Raw genomic sequence first — 21,606 nt, 5'->3', positions numbered from 1 at the left:
AAGTACTCAATAAATATGTGCTGATTCAATTAATTTTAAAACAAATAGCACTGTAATTCTACTTTGACTGCAGTATTACCTCGTACTCTACTTTGCATGTGGTGAAACAACTCTGCATATTGTAAAACATTTCTTGAGGATAATACTGAATTATGAGAACTAAATTAATAATTCAAAATTATAACCACTTATAAAGTTAAGATTTTTCAAGTGTTATAAAAACTTACCCTCTAATACTTCATCCTTTCCTTCTTTATCAGTAGACTCTTGTACAAGATAATGATGAGTGACTGAGAATTTGAAGTCAGCAAAGGAAATTTCATCTGATTTCTCTTCCCATGTCCCAGAAGTAAATATACCCTATATTTAACAGGATGAGAAAAAAATCCACCTTAAAGTATTCAAAAGTTTCTTTTGCACTTATTAATAAGTGATTTTGTTCCCTTTTTCTGCTCATTAATCTAAAGTTTCATCCTATAGCTATCTTCCACATAGTGGAAGCAAAAGAAAACATGAATGATTTATCACAGCAGCTCTTGAAAAAGAAGTGTCCTAGAATAGTAACTATAAAATAACTTATAAAATTTATAATTTTCAAACAATTTTCTTAAGATTCCACATTTAAAATAAGTACAGAGTAAATCCCATGCCTATAAATAAAAACTACCTAAAAATAGCAGATAAAAACTACCCAACAATAGTAGAATCTCTACTTGTTACTTTTAACTGAAAATGATTAAATTTTATAAATTTTAAAAATCAGAAAAAATAAATAGCAACAAAATACACTTTTATTATAAAAATCTCAAACCTGTTGACATCTCAGTTTATTACAGCACACAGCATTATTCATAAAGAAGTATTTTGCGGAATCAATTTAAATGACATGACATTTGTAGCACTTGTTAACAGATTGCTTCAAGCTTGTTTATCAAGCTTTGGCATTTAAATTTTTTCATTTGAAAAGAAAGTGCTTGAAAACATTTTAATTAAAAGTTCAAAGGAGGCCCTTACTTATACAATATAACCATAAAAAAAAAAAAAAAAAAGGATTTTTCCCACAGGACCTCCAATCTCCCAAAGCTCTTCTTTCCAATGGAGAAGTTAACAGTCATAATCATTTATAGCACAGCAACACTCTTAGTCAGGATATACCAATCAAGCAACTTGCCAAGCACAGACAGTCTAAAACTAAACGGGAAATGCATAAGCAAAGATTCTGTGATACTGATCTTTAAAACATGTTTTCGTGGCTGTATGTAGATGTTTTATATGTGCTTCTACCAAGATACTTAAAATTCTGAATTAAGTTAAACCATATTTTAAGTGTCCTAAGGATTATCTTACTACATAAGTAAATCAAGTATTGGTCTTTTATAAATTTGCCATATAATATTTTTTTTTCTTTAATGTGAAGAAAATTATTGTTAAATAATAGCATATATTAAATTATAGCATATATATAGGCTACACCAAAAGTCTCACGTTGTAATAGGTAATATAATGATACACACATGGAAGCTTGGTTGCTAGTCGGAATGTCCAATGTACAGCAGTTAAGGGTAAAACTAAGGAAGGAGAAGTTACTGCAGAAAAATGAGAGCTAAGTCCCTGTTTCAAGTTTACACTAAGGTTGAAATATTCTTTTCAAATCATATAGAGACACTGTCTGAACCAAACCCTAGATTCTGGGTTACACGGCCAACCTGATCAATTACTATCTCAAGGAGAATTTGGTTGTATTCAATAAAGATGGCATCCAGGTTTTGTCTCCAAAATAGACTTTTCAAGATTATTTGGCTCAACTGAAAAAGAACTTTCTAATATCCCTTCTTCAATTCCATTTTGGCAGTTATTTCCCACCAAATTCTAACATGGTATATATTTAGTGTTAGAAATAGGTATGACAACTCAAGTTTGTCTAGTAATTCACCAAAAATAAACTCTAAGGATCCTAAGCAGACAATTAAAAGCAAATAAAAATAGATTTGAAAAAATAAAAACATCTATATTCAGCTCACCTAATTATATACACAGACTATCCAAAGGAATCTACAAAACTACTAAAATTAACTGAATTCTCTACAAAGTTACAGAATTCAAGGTTATATACAAAAATCATCTGTATTTTTATATACTACTCTGTATTTTTATGTATTAACAATAAACTCTTAGAAAGTGAAATTTTTTTAAAAAGTAACATTCTTAACAAACAACAACAACAAAATCAGGCGGGTGTGGTGACTCTTGAGAATATCTTGGGATAGACAGAGATTCCTTTAGCAATACACAAACACTAACAATGAAATTTAAAACTGAGGAAATGAACTTTACCAAAACTTGTGCTTATCAAGACAGTTAAAATGATTAGGGAAACCATGGATTAAAGGAAAAACTCAAAATGCCTACATCTGAAAAAGGGATCAAGCAGGAGATATGAGAGTGCTCTTAAAATTTAATCCAATTTTTTAAACGAGCAAAACACTTGAATATACATCTGGCAAAAGAAGTTATAAGTCATCTATAAACACAGTAATCATGATGAATTAACAGATGGTTACTCAATATCATTAGTCAAAGCGAAGTGTTAGTTAAAACCACAAGATATCACTTCATAACCAATAATGACTAAAAATAAAATCTGACAATGCCAAATGTTAGAGAAAACGTGGGGCAACTTGAGACCACACAGGTTGTTAGAACATAAAATGACACAACCACTTTGCAAATAGCTTGGCAGCTTCCAATAGAATTAAACATGTAACCATTCTAAGATTTAGCAATTCTACTCCTAAGAATATACTCAAATTATCAAAGCATATGCTTGTAAAACTGTCCATAATAGCTTTATTAATAATTCAAAATGGAGACAAATGCCCACAAACAGGAGAAAGGATAAATATATTACAATATAGTCATAAAATAGAAAGAATGATATTTGCAAGATGGATGAATTTTGAAAACATTAACTTTTTTTTTAAAAAAAAGTTTAAAAAGTATGTAAGTTATAAAAGTATATAAGGTTTGGTTTCATTTATACAAAGTTCAATAAAAGGGAAAACTAATATACTGTGAAAGGAATCAAAACTGCGGTTACTTCTGGGATTGACAGGATAAAGAAGAAAATCTTTCTACAATGATGAAAATAGTCTATATTTTTATTTGGATGATGGCAACATGGGCATATTTATTTGTCAAAGTAAACTGTGTATTTTAGTTCTGTTAATTTAATTACATGTAAATCATACCCCAACAAAGAAAAAAATCAATGATATATCCCTTAAAATATATAAGGAAACAAAAAAATTTTGACTTCTGAAGAAAAAGTAATGGGTTAGGGAGAAGAAAATGCTTTTTCTACAAGAAGAAAAAGAAGATTATGGCACTTATGCAACAAAGACATAGCATTAAACATCCTAATTCAGACCCCAACAATCCTTTCCAATTACCTTTCAATCTACTCAAGAAACTTTAGGTAACTAAGAAGCCAGAACTTTAGAGGGCCCAAGATCCTCTAGACACTAAGAAGATGAAGACCACTGCTTTACAGTTGAATCCTTCATAGTATCTGGCTTAGATTATTTTAATGTCTTTCCATCCTTCTTCCACATGGTTAATTCCTAAAATAAAAATCTGATACTGTCCTTCCCCCACTTAAAATACTTCAATAATTTTCCATAACTCGAAATAGTGGCCTCTCAGGCTTTTTAGATCTCCATATATGTATATTTTTATTTCTAAATTGTGTATTACTTTACTGAAACATTACATTGTACATAAAACAAAAAACTGGACCTTAAGAATGATGTAAAACTATAATTACAAGTAATAATACACAAATGTTCCATCAGAAGCACTTCCAAGAGACATAGGTACTCACCCCAGCAGAATGACAAAGCCCACCCCTTTTTGATTTTATCTTTTTTTTTTTTAATGGGACTGGGGTTTGAATTCAGGACTTTGTGCTTGCAAAGCAGGAGCTCTACCACTTCAGCCAGCCTGCAGTCCCCAATTTTATCTAAAACACCCACGTTCCATCTACTTTGTGTTACAATTATACCTAACAAGTTTATTTCTCTAAAGGTATGTATTCTTTTTCATATTTAAGCAAATAAATTCCTTCTGCTCCTCTCTACTTTATTGTAAAGTATATTTTTCTCATTTTTCAAAATTTAACCTAAATTTTATTAACTCCTTTAGAAAATCTTCGATTAGCAATTTTTTCTCAATATGTTGCTCAAATCAGAAAAATGATACCTTTATTCTAATTATAAATATATATATATATATATATATATATATATATATATACTTCTCCACTACATAGTAACAAGTAAAATCTATATTCTACTCATCTTTTCATTGCATTATTTAAGAGAACTTACACACTTAAGTACTTTAGGAATTATCTTTTTTCAGGATTCATAATAATCCCATATATCCCAAAGATGCTAGGAAATAAAAAGTATGTGTTTTCCAGTATATTACATATATTTAGATTTTATATATACATATACTGTGATCTAATCTAACAATCTGAAATAGCACACAACTGCATTCTAAAGGTATTCCCATACCTTAAATTACTGTGACAACTGGGTATCCACATACCAACTAACAAAATAGGACATGTTTCTTACACTTGACAGAAATTAACTCAAAATGGACCACACATATAAATGCATGAGCTAAACCTATACAGACATTACCAAAATAATTCAGAATGATACATGCTACAACATGGAGAGTGGGGGAAAAGTATTTGCCAATTGTGTATTTCACTGGGATTTAAATACAAAATACATAAGAACTCTTACAACTAAATAAAAAGTCAATCTCATTTAAAAATGGGCAAAGAATCTGAACAGATATTTCTCTAAAGAAGATATGTAAACAGCCAGTAAGAACATGAAAAGATTCTCAACCCTATCACAGTCATTAACAAAACGCAAATCAAAACCACAAGGAGCTACTACTTCATAACTACCCTGATAGCTATAATAAAAAAGACAAGAAAGCACGGGTGAGAATGTGGAGAGATCCAGACCCTTTTACATTGCTGGCCAAAATGTAAAATGTAGCAGCAACTTTGGGAAAGTCTGTTAGTTTTACAATAAAATTAAAAAATAAAGTTACCATATAACTCAGAAATTCTACTCCTATATACCGAAAAGAAATTAAAACAAACATCTACATGAAACCTATACATGAATGTCAACAGTACTATTACTGACAATAACAAAAAAGTACAAACAACCCAAATTTTCCATAAAAGACAGATGGGTAAATCAAATGTGTTAGATCCATACAATGGAATATTAATTAACAATGAAAAGGAATGATGTACTGACATGCTACAATATAGACATGTAGAAGCCAGACACAAAGACCACATATAGTACTATATGATTCCATTCATATAACTTCATCATTTGCATATATATTATCTATGTGTATGAATATTTCCCATATATGAACACCCAATGAAGATTTTAATTAGCTCAACTGCATATTTTTGAAGTCATTATGAGTATTTTTTAAAGTAGACTACACAGATTAATTCCCTGCTTTGAAGTAAGCAACATTTACTGTCTAGTAAGCCAGATGGCTTATATGTAAGTATATGTGTATGTATATAAAGTCTTATAACATTATGATGTATAGCCTCATTTTATAGATAAGAAAAGGTTAGGAGGTTACCATAACTCTAAGTAGTAAAGCTGGAATGTGGTCCATGGCCCTGTTCTTCCCATCAGAAGCTAAGGAACTTACATACTACAGATTCAGTAGTACACATAAGGACAAGATAAGCAGTGACAACAACCAATGAATCAGATTTTAAGGAGATGATTAGATAAATGCCAGGTTAGTCAGAAATGGATTTATATAGTAAATTGGACTTTGGCTTGCCTTTACATAAAATAAAACTAATAGGGAAGAACAGACAAGGCCTTGGGGGCAGGAAATTAGATGGCAATTTTAAGGAACAAACAGCTCTATTTAATAGCTAAAGTTTCCTACAGGGAAGTAGAGAAGCAAAGGTAGATAAAGTAGAAAACTGACCATGAAGACTAGGAATATCAGTTCTAGGAGTCTGGGCTTAACTCTGTAGGCAACAGAGCACCACTGAAGTCTTCTATGAAAGCATGTAGCATGACAGCATTAGGAGAATTCCTCTGAACACAATGAAAGCAGAGAAGGAAAAAATGAGAAAGAGAAGGAAGGGAAGGTGAAAACAGGGTGAGCTGAGAAAAAAAGACTATAAGCATAGTCCAGTGATCATAAAAGAAAACCTATATTTGAGGGCAAATTTCTTAGGTTCACAGAATAGTTCTTATTGCCTACTAGTTTAGTAATTTGGGGCACATTAGTTTTCTGTATGTGCCATCACTTCCATCTATAAAATGAAAATAGTAGTACCTACTTCCTAGGATTACATTTGAGGATTGAATGAGATGATACACATGAAGCACTCAGAAAGTGCCCAGCACACTAAGTACTCAATAAATGTTAACTTTGTAGATAATATAAAAAATTCAGAAGTGACAAAAACAGCTCTAAATCACAAGAGAAGCAGGTCCCTTATACAAATATAATTATAAAGTTTAAATAAGATTCAAGACACAATATCATCCAAGAGGGAATTCAGTATCATCTATGCATAATTAACTGTGTGAGAAGGCTAGGAATTTAATTAAAATAATGGCCACAAGAATAATGGAGACCAGGTCCTGATTTAGACTTGCAGCAAAACTAGAAGCTGATGGACAACTAAGATAAGGTTCAGGCAAAAGTTAGCAATATAAGAACCCTAGATTCATTCCAAAACTACCTGAAGACCATTAAAATTCTGAAAGGAAAGAAGAAAATGAGGAGGTAAAAATTAGTTAGACTGAAAAAGCCACAAACTTGGAAAGAAGTTACCACTGAGATGGCTTTTGCATTAGGTCACATTTTTTCCTAACACTTGGTTAAATTTAAAGAAATAAGCCAGGGATGAGCATGTGGTTAAGTGGCGGAATGCTTACCTACTATGCTTGAGGCCTGGGTTCAACACCCAGTACATAAACACACACACACACACACACACACACACACACACACAGGCATTCACAACTGAAAACTGAATTAATGTACCTTGAGACCATCTTTGACTTATAAACACTCTGTATGAGTAGCTTTTAATGAGGAGGAACCTGTTTTAAAGTTAATGTAGAGAAATAAAAGTACAAGAAAAACTCAGAAAAACAGGAAAAATGATAGGGAATATCTGTCCTATCAGAATATATAATAAATTTATAATTAAAATCTTACATTTATAGGAACAGACAATATTCAAAGTCCAGAGAAAGACCCAAATATATATAAGAACTTAGTACAATGACAAAGACAACATAGTCAATAGATCTAAGTTATGGGAAAGTTGACAAATGGGGGGAAAAAAAGAGATCATTGTCTCACTTCATTCACAAACATTAATTCTAGGTTGATATCTAAATTGTAAAATCTTAAAAAACCTTTCTTAAAGAACTACTAAGAAGGTTGGGAGAGAGGCTCAAGTGGTAGAGTGCCTGCTTGAAAAGCTAAGCCCTGAGTTCAAAACTCAGTACTGCCAAAAAATTAAGAATAAAAAATCTAGTAAGTAATGACAATAAACTATAAATTTATAGTCTTAGTGAGGACCTTTCTACAATATGAAATCTAAAAGGACGAAGTCTACTTAAAAACATAAATTCTTATTACATGATACCACATACATAAAAAAAGGATCAAAAGTCTAAACATAAAAGCTAAAACTGTAAATCTCTTAGAAGTACACCTTGGGTAAAGGCTTACTGACACTAGACTTGACAGTTTCTCGGACATAACACAAAAATCACAGACAATACAAGAACACTAGGTAAAATGGACTTTATAAAAATTAAAATCTTTTGTGTACTATCAACAGGTTGAAATAGGAACTAATGGGTTAAGAAAAAATATTTGCAAATTACATTATCTGATAAAAGATTAATATCCAGACTATATAAATAATTCTTGTAACTCAGCAAAACAGATTAAAAATTGAGCAAGAGAGCTGGGGGTGTGGTTCAAGTGGTAAAGCACCTGCCTAGCTAGCACAAGGCCCTGGGTTCCAACTCCAATACCACTAAATAAATAAATAATTAAAATGAGCAAATGATTTGAATAGACATTTCACCTAAGTAAATATACAAGCAATAAACCCAGGAAAAGCAAATCAAAACCACAGTGAGATACCACTTCAAACCTACTAAGATGACTATTATTCTAAAACAAAACAGAAATATCAAGGTATCAGTGAGGATAGGCAGGAATTAGAACCTCCAATCATTGCTGGTAGGAATGTAAAATAGTACAGCCACACTAGAAAACAATGGCAATTCTTCAGAAAATGAAAATTATAATTACCATATGATCAAACAATTTTACTTATGGTACATACCCAAAAGAACTGAAAGCAGGAACTCAAACATATATTTGTATATCCATGCTCACTGCAGCATTATTTGCAATAGTCAAAAGCAACCCAAATGTCCATTAAGGGGTGAATGAACAGATTTTTAAATGTGGTATATAAATACAATGGAACATTTACCAGTCTTCAAAGGGAACAAAATTTTGATATATGCTATAACACAAACGAACATTAAAGACATACTTAGTGAAACAAACCAGTCACAGAAAGCAATGATTGTATGATTCTTCTTATAAGAGCTTGTTTTTACTTTGTTTTTTGAGGAAGTACAGAGTTTTAGTTTGGAAAGTATATATTTTGTTTTTTATTTTCTGGCGGCACTGGGGTTTGAACTCAGGGCCTCGTGCTTGCTAGGCAGGCACTCTACCACGTGAGCCACTCTGCCAGCCCCTCAGAGATTTAGTTTGGGATGATGAAAGTGTTATGGATATGGATGGTGATGATAGTTGCACAACAATGTGAACGTAATTAGTGATCCTGAACTGTACACTGGTAGATGTAGTGAAGTGATGTATTTTTTCCACAGTGAAAAATATACAAAATCTTAGAAGGAGAAACACATTTAAATTAAGAGAAAAATGACAGCCTGAGGAAAATATTTGCAACAGTGCTAGCATTCATAAAAATCTAAGAACCCCACAACTCAATAAGACAGCAGAAAATTGGTCAGTGTATAAAACAAGCCATCAAAGAAGGAATTCTAATATCTAATAAACACAAAGAAATGTTCAATCTCACCAGTGTTCAGAAAAATATAAATAAAAATGAGATAACAGACTAAAACTATAGTGCTAAAAAGATAATGAAAATGTAGTGTTGGAAGGAGTGTGACAATGTGTGCTTTCATATACCATGTATGAGAAGAGTACAAATATACTCAACCATTCTGGCAGAAAACATGGCTGTATTTCTCAAAAATAAGAATTGCATCCCCTTTGACCTAGCAACTTCACTTTTAGAAATGTTATAGAAAGTCACAGAATTATGCAAAGGTATGTACCATAATGCTTACTCACCACAATATTGTAACTGAAAAAACTGGAAATTAAATATTCTTCAATATAAACATTTTAAAACATATTGTATTATACAATGAACTATAATACAAGCATTAAACTAATGCTGGATTTGTTTTATATAACAAATGTGCCAAGACTTTTTAAAAAGGTAACTGTAGAGCCAGGTATGGTAGTACATGCTTGTCATTCCAGTTACTTAGGAGCAGAGGCTGGAGGATCATGAGTTCAAGACTGGCCACAGCAAGAAGGAAGCAGGAACCTGTCTCCAAAAATAAATAAATAAATAAAAAGGCATGGATGTAGCTCAAATGGTAGAGCACTTGCTTAACATGCATGAGGCCCTGAGTTCAAAGCCCAGCACCCCCCCACACACAAAAGGCAGGTATGGTGTAATAATAATTTTTTTGTTTAGTGTTTTGTTTTGTTTTTGGTAGTACTAGGATTTGAATTCAGGGCCTCACACTTGCTGGGCAGGAGCTCTGTCACTGTTCATGTCCCCAGCCCCTAGAATATGATATATATTTTTTAAAGTGTAATATGCACACATGGAAAAAAACTGCTAAAAGTTGTTAGTTATGGAAAATACATGAGTGGAAAGGATAAAATGAGGCAGAGATTATCACTACTTTTCACGTACATCATTCAGTTTGGTGACCTTATTTTTGCAATTATGAAAGAATTTGGTACTCAAAAGTTTGGAAAATGACGATTAAAATGATGAGAAAAGAATTATTTGACTAATTTTAAGACACTATTAGGATAGGAACTCTGTACTTAGAAGGGTAACAATGTCTAATTAATTTTTGTTTTACCTTTATCATTTTTGTAAAATACAAACTAAAAGTTTGTGAAATCAAATGGCTATTACCCAAATATTTTAAATAAATTATTAAACTGCTTTTTACTGATTGAGATTAACATTATATTTGGACATGGGGTAAAGGTGAAGGTAGAGACCAGAAACAAAGGAAAGACTGTAGGTAATTTTAGAGCAGTCAATTTGCTAGTCGATTTTAGGACAAGCAAAACTTGAAACTCTTTGCCTCAAGGCCAGGATACCAGGCACTGGTAAAAAAAAAAAAAAAATGGTAAGGAGGCAGAAGGATGTAAAAATCAAATTTCACCAACTTAAAAATTAGTAGTCCATTGGATATGGTGGTACCCACCTATAATCCCAGCACTTTTAAGGCTGGAACAGAAGGATCACAAGTTTAAGACCCAACCTGGGCTATGTAGCAAGGCCATCTCAAATAACAAAAATAAATAAATAAAAACAAAAAATTTGGTCCTGTATCTGAGCATAAGCTATACCTTCTAGATAGAATTGCAGTTCTATCATACAAACTGCCCCAAAACTTCAAGTAAGCCTTTGGATATGTACTGTCAAAACTAAACACATTAATTTTTTAAAAAAAGTATATACAGGCTCGCGCCCAGACAGCTTGGGAAGACGCGGACAAGGTGAGCTAAGTGGTACGCAGTACTTCCACAGACAACCCTGGGCCAGATCAGCATAGCTCCCTGGACAGACCAACCCCCCACCCGGGGAAAAAAGAGAAACTAATTAATAAGCAATAAGAACAATAAAGATATGTGGCAAAGAGGGTGGGGGCGCCCTGAGCTCCAAAGAGGGGGGGGGGAGGGGAATCCTTTATGGAACTGTAAATAAACAAGCCAGGCCAGGCCTGACACTCCGGAGGTACCAGGGGTGCGTGCACAGCAACCAGGAGCAGGAAAGCGGAGGGAGGAAAACTCCACAGGACCGGGGGAAGACCCACCTCCCACATGAACTGTAAATAAACATGCAGGCCTGAGAAAGCAGGTACAGTGTCACCTCCCTGAGTGTGCTTGGAAAGGGGAAAGCTTGTAGCAGTGGCTAGCACACAGGACTCTGAGTAAACAAAGCCTGCAGGGCCAGGACAGTGTAAAGCTCACTCCTGAGATCTGCATAAATAACGCCTCCAATAACAGCAGGCTGACAGCAGCAGGCTGTGCTGCAGATAGCCAGCACAGAAATGTTTCCAGACTCTTTTTTTTTTCTCTCTCCCTACCTTTGATGAGAAAACAACTGAACTACATCTGCATGCTGAAAAACTTACTGAAACAGTATTGAATTTGAACATGGGACACTTGGTGGGCTTTTTGTGTGTGTGTGTGTGTGTGCGTGTGTATGCAGTTTTGTTCTACTTTATGTCTCCCTTTTGATGAGACAACTACAGAACAACATCTGAGGCACCATCTCCAGGATTGCAGGCTGAGGAACAAACACCAAAATTATTAAGACTGAAAGTTCATTCCATTTGAACTTGGAGGATTTTATTTTTTATTTTGTTTTATTTTATTTTATATATATATTTTTTTCTTTCATTTACTTATTTTTTATTTTTATTTTTATCTTTACTCTTTTTATTTTTTATTTTCAATCCTCTCTCTGTCTCTCTAATGCCTTTTCAGCTTATGGTTGATTAGTACACTGTCTCTCCCAGTTTATATCTTTGAAGCTTTTTTTGTTTGTTTCTTTGGTTTTTTTTCTACTTGATCATTTGTTTTTCCCTTTTCCTTTAACTTCTTTGCTTTCCATCCCCTCTCACCCTTCCATTCTAAATATCACTAGTGCTATTATTACAAGCCAGAAAATAATAATTGCATAAAGTACAGGGACAATAACAATATGAAGGTCAATGATGGGAAGACAGAAAAAACAGGGAAACCAGTTTCCCCACAGCGAAAAATTAGTACAGGAACCAAGGTAAATGAAGAAAACAGATACTCAGATCCAGACTCCAACAAAATGAAGATAAACTATACCAAAGAACCCAATGAAGCCCACAAGACTAATTTAAAAGAAGCCATACTACAGGTTCTCAATGAGAATTTTATAGAGATGATACTGGATATGGTCAACAAAAATGTACAGGAGACACTCAAGAAATTCCAAGACAACAAAAATAGAAAAAGCAAAACAAGAAATAAAGGAAACCATAGAAGCACAGTATAAACACCAAAGTGAAACAGAGAACACGATTAATATAGAGATAAATGAACTCAGGACAAAAATAGACAACATTAAAGAGGAAACGACCAAGAATATAGAAAACCACAGAAAGAAGAACAAAACAAAATTGCAAAACAAAACGGAAGGCCAATCTAGCAGAATAGAACAAACAGAAGACAGAATCTCAGAACTCGAAGATGAAATGGTAATTAAAGGAAAAACTGAAGAACTATTAATTAAACAACTCAAGACCTGTGAAAAGAAAACGCAAGAACTCACCGACTCCATCAAAAGACCAAACTTGAGAATCATGGGCATCAAAGAAGGAGAAGAGGTGCAACCAAAGGGAATGCGTAATATAATCAAAAAATAATAACAGAAAATTTCTCAAATCTAGAGAAATCTATTCCCATACAGATGCAAGAGGCCTCCAGAACACCAAAGAGACCAGACCAAAATAGAACAACCCCATGGCATATTATCATTAAAACAACAAATACAGAAACCAGAGAAAGAGTATTGAAGGCTGCGATCAGGAGGATCATAGTTCAAGGCAAACCAGGACAAATAGTTCACAAGATCCCATCTCCAACACAACCAGAATACAAAGGACTAGAGGTATGGCTTAAAAGGAAGAGTGCCTGCTTTGCAAGTGTAAAGCCAAGTTCAAACCCCAGTCACAAGCTCAAACAACAACAAAATTATGAGTGAACAAATCAGTAGATCGGTCACTATTAATAAAATTATATTTTAGTTGACAGTAGATAGAAATATTTGAAGTTCAGGAAAGAGCCTGCTTTCCAATACGAATGATCTCTGACAATCTACATTCTAACTAAATTAATAAAATTAAGTACTGACACTTAATATTAATGGACTTAATTCCCCCATCAAAAGGCACCATTAGATGAACTGGATTAAAAAGGAACACCCAACAATTTGTTGCTCACAGGAGACCCATCTCACAGACAGAAATAAGCATAGGCATAGGATGAAAGGCTGGAAGAAGATTTACCAAGCCAATGGCCCCAAAAACAGGCAGGAGTAGCAATACTTATCTCTGACAAAGTAGACGTCAAACCTACATTGATCAAATGAAATAAAGAAAGACATTCCATACTAATAAAAGGGGAAATAGACCAAAAGGAAATAACAATTATCAACCTATTGCACCCAATGTCAACACACCCAATTTCATCAAACATACCCTGAAAGATCTAAAAGCATATATTAACTCCAACACAGTGGTTGTGGGAGACTTTTAACACCCCATTATCATCAATAGATAGGTCATCCAAACAAAAAATCAATAAAGAAATCCAAGATCTAAAATATACCACAGATCAACTGGGCCTACTTGATGTCTACAGAACATTTCATCCAACTTCTACACAATAAACATTTTTCTCAGCAGCCCATGGAACCTTCTCCAACAGATCATATCTTAGGGCACAAAGCAAGTCTCACCAAATATAAGAAAACAGAAATTATACTGTGCATACTATCTGATCACATTGCAATAAAACTAGAACGCAACAACAAAAGTAAAGACAAAAAACATGCAAACAGCTGGAAAATGAATAACTCATTACTTAATGAACAATGGGTCATTGATGAAATACAAAAGGAAATTAAAAAGTTCCTGGAAGTTAATGAAAATGAAAACACAACCTACTGCAACCTATGTGACACAGCAAAGGCAGCCCTGAGAGGAAAGTTTACAGCCATTACAGCATATATTAAAAAGACCGAAAGATCCCAAATCAATGACCTAATGATACATCTCAAACTCCTAGAAAAACAAGAACAAGCAAATCCCAAAACAAATAGAAGGAGAGAAATAATAAAAATAAGAGCTGAAATCAACAAAATAGAAACCAAAAAAACCGTACAAAGAATTAATGAAACAAAAAGTTGATTCTTTGAAAAAATAAACAAGATCAACAGACCCCTGGCAAACCTAACTAAAATGAGGAGAGAAAAAACCCAAATTAGTAGAATCAGGAATGCAAAAGGGGAGATAACAACAAACACCATGGAAGTCCAGGAAATCATCAGAGACTACTTTGAGAAACTACATTCAAATAAATTTGAAAAACTTAAAGAAATGGACAGATTTCTAGACACATATGATCATCCAAAACTAAACCAAGAGGAAATTAATCACCTGAATAGATCTATAACACAAAATCAAATTGAAGCAGCAATCAAGACTCCCCAAAAAGAAAAGTCCAGGACCTGATGGATCCTCTGCTGAATTCTATCAGACCTTTAAAGAAGAACTGATACCAACCCTCCTTAAACTGTTCCATGAAATAGAAAGGGAAAGAAAACTGCCTAACACATTTTATGAATCCAGTATTACACTTATCCCAAAACAAGGCAAAGACACCTCCAGAAAGGAGAACTATAGGCCAATCTCCTTAATGAACATTGATGCAAAAATCCTCCACAAAATAATGGCAAACCAAATTTAACAGCACATTAAAAAGATCATTCACCACGATCAAGTAGGCTTCATCTCAGGAATGCAGGGGTGGTTCAACATACGAAAATCAATAAACATAATAAACCACATTAACAGAAGCAAAGACAAAAACCACTTGATCATCTCAATAGATGCAGAAAAAGCCTTTGATAAGATCCAACACGTTTTCATGATAAAAGCTCTAAGAAAACTAGGAATACAATGAAAGTACCTCAACATTATAAAAGCTATATATGACAAACCTACAGCCAGCATTATACTTAATGGAGAAAAACTGAAACCATTCCCTCTAAAATCAGAAACCAGACAAGGAAGCCCACTATCTCCACTCCTATTCAACATAATATTGGAATTGCCAGAGCAATTAGGCAAGAAGAAGGAATAAAAGGAATACAAATAGGTAAAGAAACTGTCAAAATATCCCTATTTGCAGATGACATGATCCTATACCTTAAAGACCCAAAAAACTCTACTCAGAAGCATCTAGACATCATCAATAGCTATAGCAAGGTAGCAGGATATAAAATCAACATAGAAAAATCATTAGCATTTCTATACACTAACAATGAGCAAACCGAAAAAGAATGTATGAAAACAATTCCATTTACAATAGCCTCAAAAAAAATCAAATACCTAGATGTAAACCTAACAAAAGATGTGAAAGACCTCTACAAGGAAAACTATACACTTCTGAAGAAAGAGACTGAGGAAGACTATAGAAAGTGGAGAGATCTCCCATGCTCATAGACTGGTAGAATCAACATAGTAAAAATGTCGATACTCCCAAAAGTAATCTACAAGTTTAATGCAATTCCCATCAAAATTCCAATGACATTCATTAAAGAGATTGAAAAATCTACCGTGAAATTTATATGGAAACACAAGAGGCCACAAATAGCCAAGGCAATACTCAGTCAAAAGAACAATGCTGGAGGTATCACAATACCCGACTTCAAACTATATTACAAAGCAATAACAATAAAAACAGCATGGTACTGGTACAAAAACAGACATGAAGACCAGTGGAACAGAATAGAGGACCCAGATATGAAGCCACACAACTCTAAGCAACTTATCTTTGACAAAGGAGCTAAAAATATACGATGGAGAAATAGCAGCCTCTTCAACAAAAACTGCTGGGAAAACTGGTTAGCAGTCTGCAAAAAACTGAAACTAGATCCATGTATATCACCCTATACCAAGATTAACTCAAAATGGATCAAGGATCTTAATATCAGACCACAAACTCTTAGGTTGATACAGGAAAGAGTAGGAAATACTATGGAGTTAGTAGGTATAGGTAAGAACTTTCTCAATGAAACCCCAGCAGCACAGCAACTAAGAGACAGCATAGATAAATGGGACCTCATAAAACTAAAAAGCTTCTGTTCATCAAAAGAAATGGTCTCTAAACTGAAGAGAACACCCACAGAGTGGGAGAAAATATTTGCTGGCTACACTTCAGGCAAAGGACTGATATCCAGAATATATGGAAACTTAAAAACTAAATTCTCTGAAAATGAATGAACCAATAAAGAAATGGGCAAGTGAACTAAACAGAAATTTCTCAAAAGAAATTCAAATGGCCAAAAAACACATGAAAAAATGCTTACCATCTCTAGCAATAAAGGAAATGCAAATTAAAACCACGCTAAGATTCCACCTCACCCCTGTTAGAATAGCCATCATCAGCAACACCACCACCAACAGGTGTTGGCGAGGATGCAGGGAAAAAGGAACCCTCTTACACTGTTGGTGGGAATGTAGACTAGTACAACCACTCTGGAAAAAAATTTGGAGGCTACTTAAAAAGCTAAACATTGATCTACCATTTGATCCAGCAATACCACTCTTGGGGATATACCCAAAAGACTGTGACAAAGGTTACTCCAGAGGCACCTGCACACCCATGTTTATTGCGGCACTATTCACAATAGCCAAGTTATGGAAACAGCCAAGATGCCCCACTACTGACAAATGGATCAAGAAAATGTGGTATCTATACACAATGGAATTTTATGCAGCCATGAAGAAGAACGAAATGTTATCATTCGCTGGTAAATGGATGGAATTGGAGAACATCATTCTGAGTGAGGTTAGCCTGGCCCAAAAGACCAAAAATCGTATGTTCTCCCTCATATGCAGACATTAGATCAAGGGAAAACACAACAAGGGGACTGGACTTTGAGCACATGATAAAAGCGAGAGCACACAAGGGAGGGGTGAGGATAGGTAAGATACCTAAAAACTTAGCTAGCATTTGTTGCCCTCTATGCAGAGAAACTAAAGCAGATACCTTAAAAGCAACTGAGGCCAACAGGAGAAGGGACCAGGAACTAGAGAAAAGGTGAGATCAAAAAGAATTAACCTAGAAGGTAACACACACGCACCGGAAATTAATGTGAGTCAACTCCCTGTATAGCTATCCTTATCTCAACCAGCAAAAACCCTTGTTCCTTCCTATTATTGCTTATACTCTCTCTTTAACAAAATTAGAGATAAGGGCAAAATAGTTTCTGCTGGGTATGGACGGGGAGGGGGGAAGAGGGAGTGGGCGGAGTGGGTGGTAAGGGAGGGGGTGGGTGGAGGGGGGAGAAATGACCCAAGCATTGTATGCACATATGAATAATACAACAATAAAAAAAAAAGTATATACAAAAAGTACTTTAAACAGCTTTTTTCTTTTCTCCTGTACCAGGGTTTGAATTCAGGGCCTTATGTTTTATAAGCAGGAGCTCTACCACGTCAGTCATGCCCCCAACTGTTTTTGCTTCGGTTATTTTTTAGATAGGGTCTCATGTTTATTCCCAGACTGCTATCCTCCTATTTATGCTTCCTGAGAAGCTGGGATGACAGGCATGTGCCACTATGCCCAGCTTTTATTGATTGAAATGGAAGTCTTGTGAAATTTTTGTCTAGGCTGGCCTTGAACTATGATCCTCGCAATCTTAGCCTCCCCAGTAGCATGGACTATTAGATAGGCATGAGGCACTATGCTGGTTTAAACAGCTTTTAGATAATCTTTTATTGGGTCACAGGCTCCTTTGACTATTTAATGAAACTTATGGATCACCTTCTAAGAAAATTATACGTATTTGCTTTCAAAATTAAACATGCATACAGCTTAATGAGAGAAAATCTCTGGACTAACAATTCCCCATATAAATGATGATAAAGTCACTTCATCCACAAGGAGTAATGTATCCTTTACACTGGTTGAGCTTTAATTTTAATATTATGGTGAAACTCAGCTTCTATTTTTAGTTTCTTAAACAACTCAGCTCAGGGATGTGCTTTGGATTAACTGCTGAGAGATGGATAGAGTGACCATGGAGCAAAGGGAAAAGGACCCAACAACCTGAAAATGAGGAAGGGAAAGGGGAAAAGGTTGTTTCGATAAATAGCAAGTGAGGAAATAATTCCTGATATATACTAGGTATTCTATAAATGAAAAAATGAAAAATAAATAAAGCAAGTAAGTGAAGAAAAGGAAATAACTAAGAGGAGGAAGAGTCTTTTAAAACATGGCCCAGAAGTAGGGAGATAAATATTTTATGTGCTAGTCTAGAAACATTTTAGACACTTACCCTCCTATGGGCAAATGCCACTAAATTCCTCGACAACTATTTTACAACTTTATAGAAATTGACTTAGTAATAAAGCTTGCCAGCTGCTGTATTATACAATTAGGAAAATAAAAATGCAATAATAGGAAAGAACATCAAATTGTTAAAACTAAATCCAAATCAAAGGAGAAAAATGATTAAATCTAAAGGGGAAAAATGTAAAATGAAACCAAAGCAAAGAATTTACAAAATTAAATGAAGAAAATTAGACATAATTACTTTAAAATGTATCAAACTGTATGGAAAAAAACTTTCTACCTTTTGTATATTGCTTAAAAATTGACATATTATAAAAAAACAAAACACTAAATATAACCTGTTTAGACTGTGTCTCTTATGCAACACATGACAAGTTCAAGGGCTTGATCACATATTCTGGGGAGACAAGCTATCAACAAATATTCACTGTGAACACACGAGCCTACTTGTCATGTGTATGTAATAAATGAATCAGCAAATTAACGTATTTTATATATAACATAATATAAAGTATTGTTACATTATGGGAGTCACATCCTCTGTCATCCGGACCAACAAAATAAAAACAAACCAGCTATGAATGATACCAATAGAGACACAATTACCACAATATCCCATAAAGTGATTATGGTTTTAATTTACTTTTTGTAAAAAATATTTTTATTGCATTTGCTATCACAAAATGTGACTTATACCAAGTCAAGTAGGACAATTTAATTCAGGAGTTAAAATTTTTGTGTATTAAAGAACGCCTCCTACAGAAGATGTATGTTTGTTGTTTAGAATAAAATAGTGTCTAAAATAAATGAGCAAATAGTTTTGTCTAGGACTTTTTTTTTAAGGAAGATTTTAGTACAGTTCTATTGGTTTTAGTGGCATATATCCAATACTGGATCAAGTTCAATGTGAAGTTCATTATGTGTATAGATACAACTATACTTATCACATGAAAAATTTTACTTATCACAGATTTAGTTATAACTAAATGGCAAGCAAATCTTTAGAAGTATACAAAAGATGAGCAGAGTGGCGCAGCGGAAGCGTGCTGGGCCCATAGAAGTATACAAAAGAATCAGGAAAGTGATCTAACAATGTCTACAAAGGAGAAAAGGCAATAGCTTTTCCTCACCTTTTACAAGGTCCATGACTAAGTTCTCTATAAAAATAAAAGCTAGATTTTAAAAAAACACAGATTTATTTAATACAAGTTTTACATAACAGAAGAACCTTCAGAAGTGAAAAATGAAAGAAATAGCGGTATCTGTTTATTAATATGCTGGACCTGTTGAACAGGGGGCAGTCATACAGAAGTATAATTAGACAAAGGGAGTGCCTCTATAGGTTATAAACTGGGAGGAATTTATCAGGCCTATTTGCTGATATATCTGTGTTCTCAAGGATATGGATGCTTCTTTCCTCCAGGTGTAGGGAGGGTAGCTCTAGAATTAAGGTTTTATGACAGAGCAGAGGGTGGGAGAAGATAAATGGAGACTTTCCTGCTTCTGCTGTTGTCTCAAATGCCAGATACCATACTTCAGCCTGGTAAAATATAGCTCAGTGGTAGAGTGGTTGCCTAGTATGCTCAAGGCCTTCGGTTTGATCTCTAGCACCACAATGGGGGAAAAAAGGATATTTTGGAGTAGTGTATCCTGAACTCAATCACTTTCTTAAACATGTTTTATCTGAAATTAAATTCAATTTTACTAATTAAAAAAATAAAAGTACAAAATACAAAAATGTCTACAAAGTTCTCTCATGTATCTTAAAATTAAACATGAGCCAGAATATATCACGTAAGACTCCCCTCCAGTTAGGTGCTAAGTTTTTGTTTTGTTTCATTGGACTAGGGTTTGAACTCAAGGCTTCACACTTGTAAAGTAGGCACTTTACCACTTAAGCCACCTCCAGTCCATCTTGCTCAGTTATTTTGAAGATAGGGTCTTGTGAACTATTTTCCCTGTGATCTTCTTGATCTTAGGCTCCCAAATACCAATAGAGAAAGCACAAAGCAAATAAGCAACAAAACTAGAACTCGAACACGAGCAGTATGACTTTAAAGCCCACACTTATCATGCTATGCTGCTGTTCAAAGACATCTCTTATCATTTTATTGTCCTTTTTATTCAATACTTTTTTATTCAGGGCCTCAAGCTTGCTATGCAGGCAGGCGTTCTACCACTTGAGTCACTCCACCAGCTCATTTCTTCCTATTTTGTATTATAAAAAATAAATATTTCAACAACAATAGCAACAAATCAACTCCCCAAACTTCTAATCAGAAAGAATAGGAAATATAATTGAATACCAATTTTTGTCTTCTGTGGAATATCCAAAGATGCTATAGTCACTATGATTTCTACTTAAAGGAAAAACTTTAAAAAGAAGAAAAAGAAGACTACAAACCTTATCTATTTAAATAGTCCTATTTCTAAAAAAGTTGTGAGCAGCTCAATGTTGCTTTCATTTTTATTCACTTCATTTCAGAAACACTGAATTCTCATCTGTGACTGATCCTCAACTGTCTAGTTTCCATAAAATTCAGAGTTAAAAAAAATCTCCACTCCTCCATTTCAATGATCCACAAAACATCCAAATGTTCTGGGGCATACAAATGAGGAATTTCAAGTATTTACAAAGTTTATAAACAAAAACTAAAGTAGTTTTTTATTACACATTAGTTTGGGAAGTATCTCAAACTAGAGAAAAGCTATACTTCAAAGTAGGGAGTGTCATTCCAATGTGCTGAGTATGAAAAATCCAAACTCAATTCAATGCTATCATATGCTTTCCTTCCTCCCTTTCTTTCATGGCAGTACCAGGGTTTGCATAGTCATTATTCTTCTATTAATAGTCTAAGGTTAAAGATTCTTCTTCCATGAGTTTTATAGAGGGGTAAAAATCAGTCACTGATTAAATAGTTCTATTACCAGATCATGACATACCTAAACTTCGCATTTCTTAAGAAGTACTTATAATTTTTTTCTAGATCCACAGAATCAATC

At 34.0% G+C, this 21,606-nt stretch overlaps 1 protein-coding gene across 3 annotated transcripts in view; it reads right to left on the bottom strand.

Moving 5' to 3' along the window:
- Nucleotides 1-21,606, bottom strand: part of Rab3gap1 (RAB3 GTPase activating protein catalytic subunit 1) — a 115,001-nt gene that overhangs the window by 73,734 nt on the left and 19,661 nt on the right. For all 3 annotated transcript variants that reach the window (XM_074070627.1, XM_074070628.1, XM_074070629.1), the window contains exon 4: nucleotides 228-360. In XM_074070627.1, coding sequence (XP_073926728.1) covers nucleotides 228-360 — 133 coding nt within the window. The remainder of the gene's footprint in view (nucleotides 1-227; nucleotides 361-21,606) is intronic.

This window comes from Castor canadensis, chromosome 4, assembly GCF_047511655.1.
Source record: "Castor canadensis chromosome 4, mCasCan1.hap1v2, whole genome shotgun sequence".
NCBI classification, from domain to species: domain Eukaryota; kingdom Metazoa; phylum Chordata; class Mammalia; order Rodentia; family Castoridae; genus Castor; species Castor canadensis.
The sequence above is the reverse complement of the archived record's forward strand: the minus strand, read 5'-3'. Positions and strand labels throughout refer to the sequence as shown.